The 13,547-nt window shown below is 41.8% G+C and overlaps 1 protein-coding gene across 8 annotated transcripts in view; it reads right to left on the bottom strand.

The window, feature by feature from the left end:
• The window catches only part of UNC5D (unc-5 netrin receptor D), a 428,876-nt gene that overhangs the window by 308,770 nt on the left and 106,559 nt on the right, over positions 1–13,547 (bottom strand). The window contains exon 1 of one of the 8 annotated variants that reach the window (XM_039525944.1): positions 8,192–8,621. The exons of 3 other annotated variants lie outside the window; for them this stretch is intronic. In XM_039525944.1, the coding sequence (XP_039381878.1) occupies positions 8,192–8,288 (97 nt within the window). In that variant the 5' untranslated portion in view covers positions 8,289–8,621. Of the gene's footprint in view, positions 1–8,191; positions 8,622–13,547 lie in introns of those variants that run through there. 4 more of the 8 variants (XM_039525945.1, XM_039525943.1, XM_039525938.1 and 1 more) reach the window with 4 other exon arrangements.

Raw genomic sequence — 13,547 nt, 5'->3', positions numbered from 1 at the left:
ACATGTCAGCCTTATTCTGAGCACAGCACAAATGCATGCTTCTAGAGACTACATAGTAGGCTAGGGGTCCAGAATTCTTTGCCCATATTGCATCTTTGCACGTGCATTGCCTGTTTTGATGTGGAAGTCCATATTCTGTATTGCAGACTAGAACATATGCATGCATGGAAAGCGTAGACATTAAGTTCTGAAGTTCTAGCCTTATATAATGCAAATATTTTTTTGTTCATACCAAGGACACACCTCAGCAAACACTTGTTAATATTTTCTACCCCCTCCCCCCGAGGAGAAAACTTTATTCAAATTTGGTTTCTGAGTTATCCCTTCTTTTAATCAAATCCTGTGTGTCCATATGACCACTTGACTCCTTACACACCAGTCTGAGGAGGTAGTGTTAGATGCAAGATTTTGATACAACTCTTTGATACCCCATTGGACTCCAGTTGTGGTACCCCTCAGAGCTGGAACTCTTTGCTTGAGCACAGAGGCAGACATTTTCCATTCCCACAACTTGCTTTTAAGGTTTCTTTTATACATTTTATCCAGTTCAATAGGAGTTTTGCTTTGAGTGTTTTATGGATTGTAAAGTGCCTTAGGATACGCAGCATGATAAGCATTTGAGAATGGGCAGATTGTGCTGTATCGCTGAAGTTCTTGTCAAGCACAATTTGAGAGACTTTAATCTCTTGTTATGATAATATCAAATTGTGGCTTCTTTTAGGGTAACAACAACAACAAGTTGGATTGGGAGAAAGACAAAAGCTCGCTAAGGAAAATTCTTATAAAAACATTTTTCTCTCTGTAAAGCTTTAGATCTTACAGCATGTTTAAAGAAACAATGAATGCTTTGATTTTTCATTTGAAAGATTGGTCATCCTAAACTTGAGGGAAAAATAAGCAGCATTTAAAAAGAAAAAAACTAGCTGTGTTAAAAAACAAAAACTAAACAATACTTTTTCTTCTCATTATTAATTTAAATAGAAATTTTCTGGATCCAGTATAACTATTGTGTTACTGTAACATTTAGATTCCAGCTGAGACCAAGGTCCCTTTTTGCTACATAAACTATGAGATCATCTTATTGTGTATAAGTAGACAAAGGAAAGGTGGGGAAACAGGCACAGAGAGCCAAAGTCATTTGCCCAAGGTCATACAGAAAGTAAGTGAGAGCTGAGAATAGATTCAGGTCCCTATGAGTTCCAGCCCAGTGCCCTATTCACTAGAACACACTGCCTCCCTCACCTTTGTCTGGGAAGATTTCCTAGTTGTGATATTGTTAGCGTATGTTTTGCTTTCTCTCTAGAATTAGAGGTTAGGAAAGCTGTGCATTCATGAAAGGAACCAGACAGAAACCCTCTTTGTACACAGAAAGGATAGAGCCCAGGTAGCAGTAGTGAAAGTTGCCATCCTTGGTACTAAGAGGGACTACTTTCCATGCCTGGCTGTTTGTAGGCTTGTTCGATGAGGCCTCTGCTAAAAGATTTTTTTCCAGCGATGGGTTTGTGTGACACAGACATTTGCCCACCAGGAACTCAATTGAGCTGCCAACTCATTTCTTACAAGCCAGCCAGCCAGGCATTAGTTGGTAACTATGTTTGGTTACTACCAACCTTGGCAGGATGCAAAGAGATAGAATGCCCTAACACCAGTTCATCTTCCCTTACCAATCCCCAAAGTCTTCCCACTCCAGGCTTGCTATTCTATCACCTGCAAATAATTCCTTTTTCGGGAAGGCTTTCAAAGGCACAAACGGGCAGTTAGGCAGCAAATTCCCATTGAAAGTCAACTGGGTTTCAGCACCTAATTCCCATTTGTGCATTTTAAAATCACTTTCTTTATTGTTAAAGAACTTCTCCTGAAACAAACAGTAGTAGTCAGCAAATTATTAGTACCACACTAGCTCCTAGACACTCAAAGAAAGATAGGAGCACCATTGTCCTGGATGTTGCACAAAACGCATGGTAAGACAGGACCTGTCCCAAAGAGCTTGCCATCTGAATGAACCAGACAGACAGACAAAGGGAAGCCTTATTATTCCCATTTTACTGATGGGGTCAAGAGCCACACACATAGATTAAGTAAAATGCCCAAGGTCACAGAGGGAGTTTGTGGCAGAGCTCGGAATTGAACTCAACTTCTGAAGGCACTGCCATAACCACAAGATTATCATTCTTCTCTAAAAGTAAGGCCCGCTAATAATTCATAAGTGACTAAGTTACATTTTGTTTCTCTAATCATATTTCTATATATTGCTTTCTTTATTGTTACTAAAAAAGTCGTCTCATTAGAACAATTCCACAATTTATAACCTGGGTTGTAGAGACAGTAGAAGCAGCTAATGGACCCTTAAAGGCAGCCATGAGGACAATATTGCCCAGCAGGTTTTTTCCCCCTCTGGTCTGATTCAAGAGAGCATTAGACATTTATGTAGATAACGAGACATCCACAGCAATTCTAGGTAGAATTTTTTGTGGGGGGGAAGGATAAGGGCATATTTGTTTACTTGTTTTGGAAAGCAGTTTTCCACATGGGGAAGTTCTTCCATAGCTGACTACTGCTGGATTTCTCCCAACCATCTAGTACTGTTAGACAGGTCCCTCAGCTGATTGTGGCAATTCCTGTTCTCCTACATCACCAACATTACTGGATAGTTGGATGTCATTGAGATGGTTAGGAGGACAAAACCATCAATTGAAGATAGATAAGTAAGTTTCAAAAGGTGAAATAATAAGTTTAGACTTGCTTATATTGTTAGCTATTTTCATAAGCTACTTGCAATGTGCATTACAACGTAGTTTATTGTCTTCTAATGATCTGTAACAGATTATAAAAACAGCATCCTTGCAAATATCCATGCTATATGGTAGGCCAAATGATACACTGTGGCACAAAACAAGTTCTTTAAAAGGAGAAATGGAAAATGAAACAAGTTTCTACTTTCTATAAATGAATCCGACCATCTGCTCCATTACAGCAGCAGCAACATCCAAAACAACAGAAACAGCAGCCTCTGGTGTTAAATTTCTGCTCTCAGTCTCAGACTCCACATTTCCTCAGAAAGCAGGACTAAAAATACCGAAACGATATGTCAAGTTGCACTGTGGGATCCCTTGTACCGCAAGTAATTTTCCATCTTGGTATATATCATATCATACTATTTGTATTTGCCATCTGTAATTCACTGTGAAAGTAGCATTATCTTAGCAATGTTCATTCTGCATTAGTGAAAGTCCATATAGGTCTGAAATTCAGTTATGGTATCAAGGAGAACACTTGTTTTCATAGCATGGTAAGCTCATTTCACCTCTTTAGAGCTATTCTTTGCATATGAAGAGACAGAAATTATATATCCCCCTAGCACCTGTGAATAAATTAGGCACCAAGTAGCACATGCATTAAAAAAAAAAAAAAAGAGAGACTAACCATAAAATCACAGAAATAGGTTAGCACAAAGAAAGTGTTACGCTAGTTCTAATTACATTAATGGAACATGTCCACAGAAGGATGTCATCTAGTAATCAAGTAGATGGAGTTTATTTGCAGATCTGTTTGTCATGACAGTATTATATGTAACACTTTGATCTGATGTTTGGCCACAGAGGAGGGAAGTTACTGTGCAGAGTTACATTGACCTGCACTAAGTTAGAGGTAGTGCACTGTATTTTCTTTGCAAAGTAGTAATGTGCAAAAGTTCTTTGCTATGCAATGAGTGTGCCGTTAAAAAACACAAAAACAATGGGTTGCATCTATCTACTGCATCTAGATGTTGAAGTGACCGCTGCCCTCTGATGTAAAGAATTAGAGCCCATTCATGCTGGAGGAAATTCTGGCATTCTACATGTGTAATCACACCACACCCCTAAAATTTCATGCACAATTTGTGGCAACATTATCAGGAGGATAATGAATTGGGAAAGTTATCAAAGAGGGCAACAAGGATGTGAGACGATGTCAGGAGTTGACCTGTAAGAATTATTAGAAAAATCTAGATTTGCATTCATAAAGAGAAAGAAGAAGGAGAGGTCCAAATACAGAACTGGGACCAGGAACCTCTGCATTCTAGGCTCAGCTTTGAGACAGAATCCTCTCTGTGGCCTCAGGCAAGTCACTTTACCTCTCTGAACCTTAGTTTCCCAATCTGTGAAATAGAGCTAACATGTTACTATGAAAGCAGCAAAGAGTCCTGTGGCACCTTATAGACTAACAGACGTTTTGGAGCATGAGCTTTCGTGGGTGAATACCCACTTCGTCGGATGCATGTAGTGGAAATCAGATGCATCCGACGAAGTGGGTGTTCACCCACGAAAGCTCATGCTCCAAAACGTCTGTTAGTCTATAAGGTGCCACAGGAATCTTTACTGCTTTTACAGATCCAGACTAACACGGCTACCCCTCTGATACATGTTACTATGAGTATACCAAGTGTGCATCATTCTGAAGGATATAGCAAAGGCAGATATCAACTACTAAGTAAATATGGTGACATGAACAGAAACGGTTCCTGAGCTAACACCTGCAATCTCTCTACTCAGAAGGTAATTTGTGTGAGCAACTGAATGAAGAGCGATAGCCACACTCTTGAAAGGTATTACACACTGAAGTACCAAACAGATGGATGGACCATATGATCTTCTTTCCAACCTTAAGTCCATAAGCAAAAAGCCCATGCAGAGGACTCCTTACATGACATTCAGAACCAAATCACACAAATGGACCATAAATATTATCCATGATTTTTTTCCTTACATTTTGTATATTCCCTACATCAAATGATTAGAAATTTCATGTACATCTAGACAACACATTCACCACATATGGACTTTAAAAAGATCAAACAAATCAGTATGTTGACACTTTGTGGATTCAATTAGCACTTGGCAGGTCAGAATATCCCCCCACACACACACACACACTTTCAAGTAGTAAACTGTTCAATGTATTTTTAATAACCAAGACGCTTCATTCTCAGCAGGGTACCAGGTACAAAGAAATGAACCTCAGTGAGACTCTCCAGAAAACAACATACAAATAATATATTCCTTTCAAATGTGGAATCAAACCGTTTTTTGTTGTTGTTTTTTAAAACACCCACTCTACTTACTCTACCTATTCAAAGAAGTGGAACTAGCCACAGCAAGACAATAAGAAGCCTCAAATGAAATGACAGAGAGAACTGTTAGAGCTACAATCCAGTGACTTAAAATACTTAGCAAATACTAAAGAGTTCAGATGAACAATACCCCTATAAAACATGAGTCCCATTTACAAATGAGAGAAACTGAAGGAGACAGGTAAAATTAATTTGCCTAAGGTCACAGGAAATCAGTGGCATGGATGGGATTAGAACCCAGGTCTCCTGATCACCAGTCTTCTACCCTTAACTATAAGACTATTACAAATGGAATTCAGTATTTGTGCCTTTTCCCACAAGCATTTCCTCTGGTTCCATCTCCAAGAGTGATATCTTCCAGTAATTGTATTGCATTGCCCCACTGGTCCATAGAATCCTGGACAGTGTCTCAGCTATGCAACTATCTAGACTGCTTTTGTCCTCAGTTTTTACACACATTACCAGACATTTTAGACTGAAAACAGATATTGTTCCAATACCTTGTTGGCCGCAGACCCACCCTTATTCCATTACATGGGTTAATGGTGCTCTTTATCTTCATAAAATCAGTAGCAATATGCAGTGGCTGTCATGCAGTACTGTAAAAGCAAAGGCACCACTTGAAGAAGGAAAACACTTAATTATTCTTATTTAGAACAAAATGTGCTTAGATCTAGCAATACCACCCAATGCATAGCCACGGGCTTTATAAACAAGACATTGAGAGAAGGATGTTTAATGTTTATATTTTGCAGGCATCTTTATATCAAATATGGGGATGGACAGAAAGTACAGTTTTCCATGCATCAATGAGTTAATTACCAGGGAAATATTAGCGATTTTATGTCCCATTTTTCAAATTACCATTATCTCTCTGTACAATGTTTATTGTAAAATAAAAGCCTGCAGCTATGCACACATTCATTCTAATAGACTTAAAATGCAATGCGAAGATTATCTGCAATCATTCCTTTTTGCTTTTAAGCCCTACTCAGAGTGAAACTCCAGAATACAATTTCTCTTAGAGATGGCTTTAAGACAACTTCATAAACCGTAATCTTATAGCTCAATGGGTCAGTAACTGGGGTTAACTGCTCCAGCTAAAGCTACAAGTAAACACTATGCAGCATCAAAAAATGAGAGAGACTCTGCAGCCACTGAAGTGATTCTAAAAATACCTTGCTATCCCTCATAATAATGTCTAAAAACAATTGCACATTAGCCTGGTACCTAAAACATCCTGTATGGTACATTTTAATTAAGTAGCTGAAGCTCGTTTCTAACAAGAGAGGATAGAAGAGTTGGCCTGCTGCACATGACCTGTAGTGTGAAATTTCAAATGCTTAAAGGGACCTGATCCTGTTACTACTGAAGACAATGGCAAAAACTCCCAGTGTTCAAAATGTGCAAGAGAAAGTCCTTAAGCCTCCCTTCACCCCATGCTTTCTAATATTTCAAATTTAAATACACACATTTTCCCCAGGAATCATATATAAATTACTATATTTTACAGTCACATAGGAGGTGAAAAAGTAGCTAAACTGCACTTTGTTGCCCTGTCATATTAAATCCTGAAAACAAAGTTCACTTTTTATGTATAGGAACTTTTGTCCCACGGCTCCTAAATACTACACTTCACCCAATCACACCAAAATCTTCCCACATGTCCCCTCTGCAGACACCCTTATTTATTCCAACAAATCATTTGGTTTTATTGTGGAATACCAGATGAGGCTGGACAGCTAAACAAACAGGAACTATAATGAGATGTTATCAGCTATCTGCTAATGACTTATTTTATAAAGACTAAAACAACACAGTACATGGAAAAGAAAATGGAATGACGAACATAATACACATGGCAAGGATGGAGACCTACACAGACATCATTACTCCTGTGTAATAGACAGTCTCAAGAGATTCCTTCAGGATCTAGTCAGACAGCATCAGATTTTGATTAATCTGGAAAAGAAGCCAAACAACTACTGATGGATCAATCTCAAATTCCAAACGGTCAATGACAACAACAACAAAAGCCCCACCAAAAAACACTAGCTTCCAACACAAATATTTTCCTTGAGAAGGATAGCAAACATGAACCCTCCCCTCCCACCCCCACCCCCAAACACACTTGTGAGAAGTCCAGATATAACAGCAAAGGTGTCAAGGATTCCAGATGCTGAGCAGTTGACATTCTTTGGCTAGTTGCTCGGCAGATTTTCTAATTGAAGTATTTTAGCAGGCGGACGTTAAATAAAAATGTGGGAACCAGTGTGTACCAAAAATAAACATATCCCAGACAGGGGCATTAGTTGACAAATAATTAAGTTCTCATTGCTACAGGAGGTTGTAAAGTAAGGCAGGAGGCTTAGGAATTTTGTCCAATGGGTACATTTTCACACACTGGAGTCCAATGGACACTTGTGCTATATCTTTCTCACCCCTTTAACAGGCTGGAGTTCTATCTCCCTATAAAACAAGCAGTCTTGTGGTAAAACACCTCTGTTCTCATTAAGGATTCAAACTACTGGCCACAATTTCCACTGCAATTCTCTCTCCCCCCGCCCCGCAAAATGAACTCCTGGACACGATGCCCTGCAGCAGAACATGGGGGTTTTTTTCGGATCCCCCCCCGCCCGGGGTCTTTTTTTTCAAAACAATCCATCCATTAAAGGTGCCACATAAAAACAAAAACGGTGATCCCCGTTCAGCGCATGCAAAGAACTCCAGGCAGCAGACAGATATAAAGGTGCCACTGAGTGGCAAGAGGAAGGGAGTAACCTCACCCTACCCTCTTTATTTTTGGAAGCTGGCTGAGTAAATTTTCCTCGCATGCATCAAACGTACACACACAAGGAACAAAACAAAAAAAAAGAGGGGTTTCCTTGCGGTGCAACCTGTGAGAATTAACTAAAGCCAGGGCTGCCTAAGCAAACTTTGCATCCCCAGCTAGCCGGGGATGCAGTCAGCACTTGAGTGGGAAGAGCACTGAGCTGGGAGCTGCTCCTCAACTCCGCAGCACCTCCCTGGGTCTGACGGGGCTCCCTTGCACAGTGTCTTGCTGTCTCGTCCCCCGCTTACCTCTGAGGGCAGCAGCCCAGCTGCAGAGCCCCAGCAGCAAGAGCAGCCGCCTCCTCAGGCGTGCGGGCCCCCCTCCTCCTGCAGCCCGTATCCCCATGCTCTCTCCACACCTCCTTTTCCTCTTCTTCACTCCTGCTTTCCTTCCCCCGCCAAGGGGGATAATTTCCCGTCAGGCTCTCAGGGCTCGAGTGCCAGCCTGGGACTCGCCTCCCTTTTATTACTGAGCGCTGTCCTGGGAGGGGCTTTGAGGCGCCGGGGATTGAGGGGGGGGCAGTGGGTGCCGGGCGCCCCCAGCTCCTGCCTCTCGCCGCTCTCTTTCCGCACCTCGCTGCTGCCAGGCGCCCGGCTCCAGACTAACCGGAGCAGCTGCGAGCCAGCATCCCTAATGAGCCCCCCTCCGCCGACAGCCAATTAGGCCAGGGCTGGGCGGGGCCTGGAGGCAGGAGGTGGAGGACGTGGTTCCCGGACCCAGGCACCAGTGAAGGGATGGAGCAGGTGCGCCCTGGGAGACAAGCGGGAGCAGGGACAAGCTGCTGCCGCAGCAGAATCGGGTGATCTCCCCCTGCTCCTTTCCTCCCCTCTTCCACATCTTTCTTCCCGTCCCCGTCCCTACTTGTCTCGCTTTTCCCGTCCCCCTCCTCCAGAACTGCTGCCCAGCCTGCTGGGAGAGGGGAGACGCGGCAGCTTCATCCTGCTCCCCAGAAACGTGAGATCGCTTCCCCTTCGATCCTCTCTCCCTCTCCCCGCCTTGATTGCCTTCCCAGCTATCCTCCTGCAAACCTCCTCCTCCCCCTTATTTTCCAGTGATCGCTCCTCAAGATAAACCTTTCCCCAGACATACAGCTGTGGGGAAGCTGTTACACTGCTGGGGGCAGCCTTCCATCTCCATTAGAGGAGTCTGGAATCCTTCTAATTTCCTTTCTGGGTTGTTGTTGGTGTTTTTTAAGCCCTAGAGAACCTACTATTAACTCATGGTTGGGTGTGTGAGCGGGACAGTGATATCCTAAGTCATCTTACAGCCAGACTCTGTTGACTTTACACTGGTGTAAATCAGAAGCAGCTCCACCAAAGTCCAGAGTGCAAAACTGTAGAAGTGCATCAAGATCTGGTCTTTAGTTTAGTTTTAAAACATAGTGGGGGAGTCCCAACTCCAAGTGCAAATCTCAGCTCATCATTAACTATGGAGTCCTGACTAGCACCACCACAATAATGTGTTAAAAAACACTACAACCCCACCAGTCAATAAAAATACAAAGACCATCCCTGCCACCTCCATCCCTTCCACAGAGTAGGTAGGTTCTGTGCCATACTTGATTTACATTACATCTTGCTAAATGTATTTTTAAATACTTATCCTTGCCGGCCTATAACCTCCCACCCACCTTTATTTTTTTCCTCTAATCCTTCATTGTTTCCATCATATTTTTGATGAGGGGGAAAAAATAAACAGGTGCACTGAAGTAGCTGAAACATGAAATCAACTGAGGTATAGTAGATAGATTTGGCTGATAAAGTCAACCTGCAAAATTGAAATATCAGTATATGCTCTGTCGAAGAACATTATTCATCAGCTACTGATGGAGAAACTTTCAGATATGAAGAATAACAGCAAAACATGACCCCAGATTCTAAACAAACCAACATTTTCAAATGTAGCCTACTCACAAGATTTCAGTGGGTATTAACTATACAGAAAGTTTGAACAGTCCAAGTTATTTGTTACTGACACCATTCGGGACAAAAATGGCCTAACACTTGATGCTAAATTTCTTAAAGTAATTTTAACCCAAAGTAATAGATTGACTTGTAGAATCTCAGGAAACTCATTTTCTACTCAAGGAGTAAGTGCTATAATTTGCGGGGAGGGTATTCTTCATACATGACAAAGCAGTTGAATCCCTACTTTAAGAACAACCTCAATTCATCCTAAACTAGGAGCCATGATCAGCCCTTCCCTAATAATACACAAACAAGAAATGTCTATCCGAGGGTGTGAGAAAAAGGAGACCAAGACCAGTGCAGGAGGCTGGACTTGATGACTTCTTGAAGTCCCTTCCAGCCCTACCTTTCTATGATTCCATGAAATGGGGACACAGGAAAGGTGAATCAATTTTAGGGAGTAAGATAATTTAGTCAGGGCTGACAATGATTTTAGGGGATCCAGAAATTGTGGCAATGCAACAAATAGGCTTGTTTCAATGGGAATAGAAAGAGAGAAAGGAACGTAAGGCTTAGTACTAATAGAGCACATGTCACCTGATTCCTCAACTACCATTGATAAGAGTGAGTGGATCATATTTATATTGTCCCTGCTATATAAGAACTATTTACTGGGGCTTAGCATTTAGTGTTTCTAGACAATTCATTCCAATGCTGCCTAACTGTGTAGAAACATCTCTCCTGCTGGGACTCTGCCTTCCATTTTTGGTACAAAATAGCCCAGTATGGTGTAGTGGACAATATACAAGACAGAGTCAGGACTACTGGACTCTATGCTCATCTCTGAAACTGACGCACTGTGGGACCTTGTTTAATCTCTGTGTCTCAGTTTCCTGATCTGTAAAATATGGAAAATATCTATCTCATGGGGGTAAAAAGACTTAATTGATCTGCAATTCCCTGCTCGTGAAACTTCACTGGTGCCCAATGAAGAGCAGATGTTGCAAAGGCAGAGATCAAAACCATAAAATGTACATTTTCTCCAGTAGCCTTAGGAGTCACCTCCATACCAAGTGGGTTCCCAAAAACATGGAGCAATAAGCTGGGAAGGAGCCAAAACTTTGCCGGCTATACTGTATATTTCGGAGCTAGTCTGAGAAAAGCCCACCCAAAGCAGTTGCTATAACAGATGTGGGCACATCACCACCACCACCAGCCCAATTGTAATTATGTAGAGTCTACCTTGCTGCAACACTTTCTGGGTCAGTGAAGAGAAATGGTGCCTAAAATACTGCCTGTAGTGCCTTAGGGTCTCAACACTAAAGCACTCCTTCTCCTGGTCTACCCACCCACGCAGATTTACTCCAAGCCCAACTAATTATCTATTCCTGCCCATGCCACTGAGTGAATGATTGATGCTTTGGATAAAAGTTCCAAGTTTCCTGCTTGTAATGCAATTATGACAGGGGCAGGCAAGAAGCACAAGTTTGGAAAAAGGGCAACATCTGGTAACTTCAATCAATACTCATGGAAGTACAATTAAATGGAATATTCAACAAGAAATATATCTGGGGGGAATGCTGCAATTTTGAAGGGAAATCCTACTTCAGTCAGAACTTTGCATAATTTAGACATCTGTGCATGCAGATATTGTACATCCATATATAGATACAGGAGGCCCATGGTATGATATATGCAAGACCTTACTGTATGACTGTCCATGTCTTAGCAATGCAGTTGGGACAGCCTTCTGCCGTAAGGCAACGCACAGTGTTTAATAAGGGAGATACTCTCATAATGACTACAGGCTGCTTTTTGATGTTAGGATCTAAGCAGGAGTAGAGAGGCAGTCAGGGCTTCTGCCAGTGGGGATGGAGGGGAGAAAGGAGATAAACTAGTCAAGAGAGAGAATGGAGCAAAGGTTACAAAGGAAAACTCTACTCTTCCCTAGCGGTCTACAGGTTAAGGCTCACAAAAAGTAATATTTGTTTTCTGACAGTGCATATTCCCCATCTGGGACTCTCCTCCGAGAATCTGGCAGCCTGAAGTTCAGATGCAGCTGCTGACACAGAGAAACAAAGAAGGAGGCAACAAAATGTTTTTCAGCATCACCATCTTTGAACACGTAAAGTGCTACAGAGATGCTGAGTGAGTTTGCCTACAACAAGAGATATTAGGCTGTTGAAGAAAGGTGCCCAAGTTTGAACACAGGGCTCTGTATCTTCCTTACAAGACAATAAACAACGCTTGACACTCAGTGGAATCTACCAGCTGAGTTTGCAAAGGAGCTTTCAGACACTATTTCTCTTCAAGTGAAACAGATAAAGTTTGCAGTTGTGTGATTAATTTTTGTTTCTGATTTGAAATAAAAACGTAAAGGACCCAATAGTGATTTGTAATAAATCAGTACACACACCATCTCCATGTCAGATAACTGGGGCATCCCAAGACACATTTTCAGTGGCGGATAGGGTACTGCTTTTTTTTTTTTTTATTCACTTAGTGGTGCCTGCAACTAAAACGTACATGGGATGTCACTGGGATCTGATAAGATGTAGCACAGCTATGCATAATGTATCTAATAATGCAAAAGACAGTGAGTGTATAGCCAGGCCACCAGTCTGTACGACAGTGAGTACTAGGTACTTACCATTTGACACTAATGCAATTATTCCTATCTTGGTAATGGGGAATGCTGCTAGAGTATACATCAGGTCATCTGCTGTTTTACTTTTAGCTTGAGTGGAACTACAAATATGTAATTAAATAATGCAAAAGCACTTGGGAGGGCTCAATTACTGGAACATAGAATACAATTAAAAAGCTAGTTGTCTTTAGTAGGTTTCGGATATTTTGTCATCGTCCCCCCAATGTTCATAAATGTTCCTAAATAAAATGTGAGCTGAAAAATATTCCTAATCTTCTGACATCACAGGCAGATGAGCTAAATGCTGAGCCATCAGATTGCACTGAATACTATAATTAAAACAATATTGTTATTTCTACTACAGTAGAACCCACGGGTATGTCTACCCTGCAATTAAACATCCATGGCTGGCCATGTCAGCTGACTCGGGCTTGCAGGAATTGAACTATGGGACTGTTTAATTGTAGTATAGACGTTCAGGCTTGGAACGGAGCCCAGGGCTACTCATGGTATAGACGTACCATAGGAGTCCCAGTCATACACCAGGATCCCATTGTGCTAGGAGCTGCACAGAATAAACAGAACTAAAAGGACAGTCCCCACCCCAAAGACCTTATAATTATAAAAATGACCTGTAGAGGAATGGGACCAGACTGTTTCAAATGGAGGAAGAAAACCCCATCTGGAACGGTTGTAGCTATGACAAAGTTAATCATTACAGTGACATCCAAAAGTCCCAGTCGAGATCGGACCCTGCTGTACAATGACAGATGAAGAAGAGGTACTAGTTCTCCCCAGGACAGGTGCTAAGTCAGTTTACAGCACCCGAACAGGGAAATGGCCAGCTGTCTATTAACATACTTGGAATATGGAGGAAAGGATTTCTGGCCTCACGTGATTAGACACACAGAAAGGGAGGAGGTAGATCAAATTCTCTTCTGCAGTAGCACTCACCCCTTCCCTCAGGTACTATGGAGGACTCTCTGTAGGTCTGAAAATCCAGATGTGCCTAGTATTGGGACACGATGGACTTCATGTCCCTTCATGCAC

The sequence above is a fragment of the Mauremys reevesii genome, linkage group 2 (genome assembly GCF_016161935.1).
Source record: "Mauremys reevesii isolate NIE-2019 linkage group 2, ASM1616193v1, whole genome shotgun sequence".
NCBI classification, from domain to species: domain Eukaryota; kingdom Metazoa; phylum Chordata; order Testudines; family Geoemydidae; genus Mauremys; species Mauremys reevesii.
This window is presented reverse-complemented; position numbering and strand designations above follow the sequence as displayed.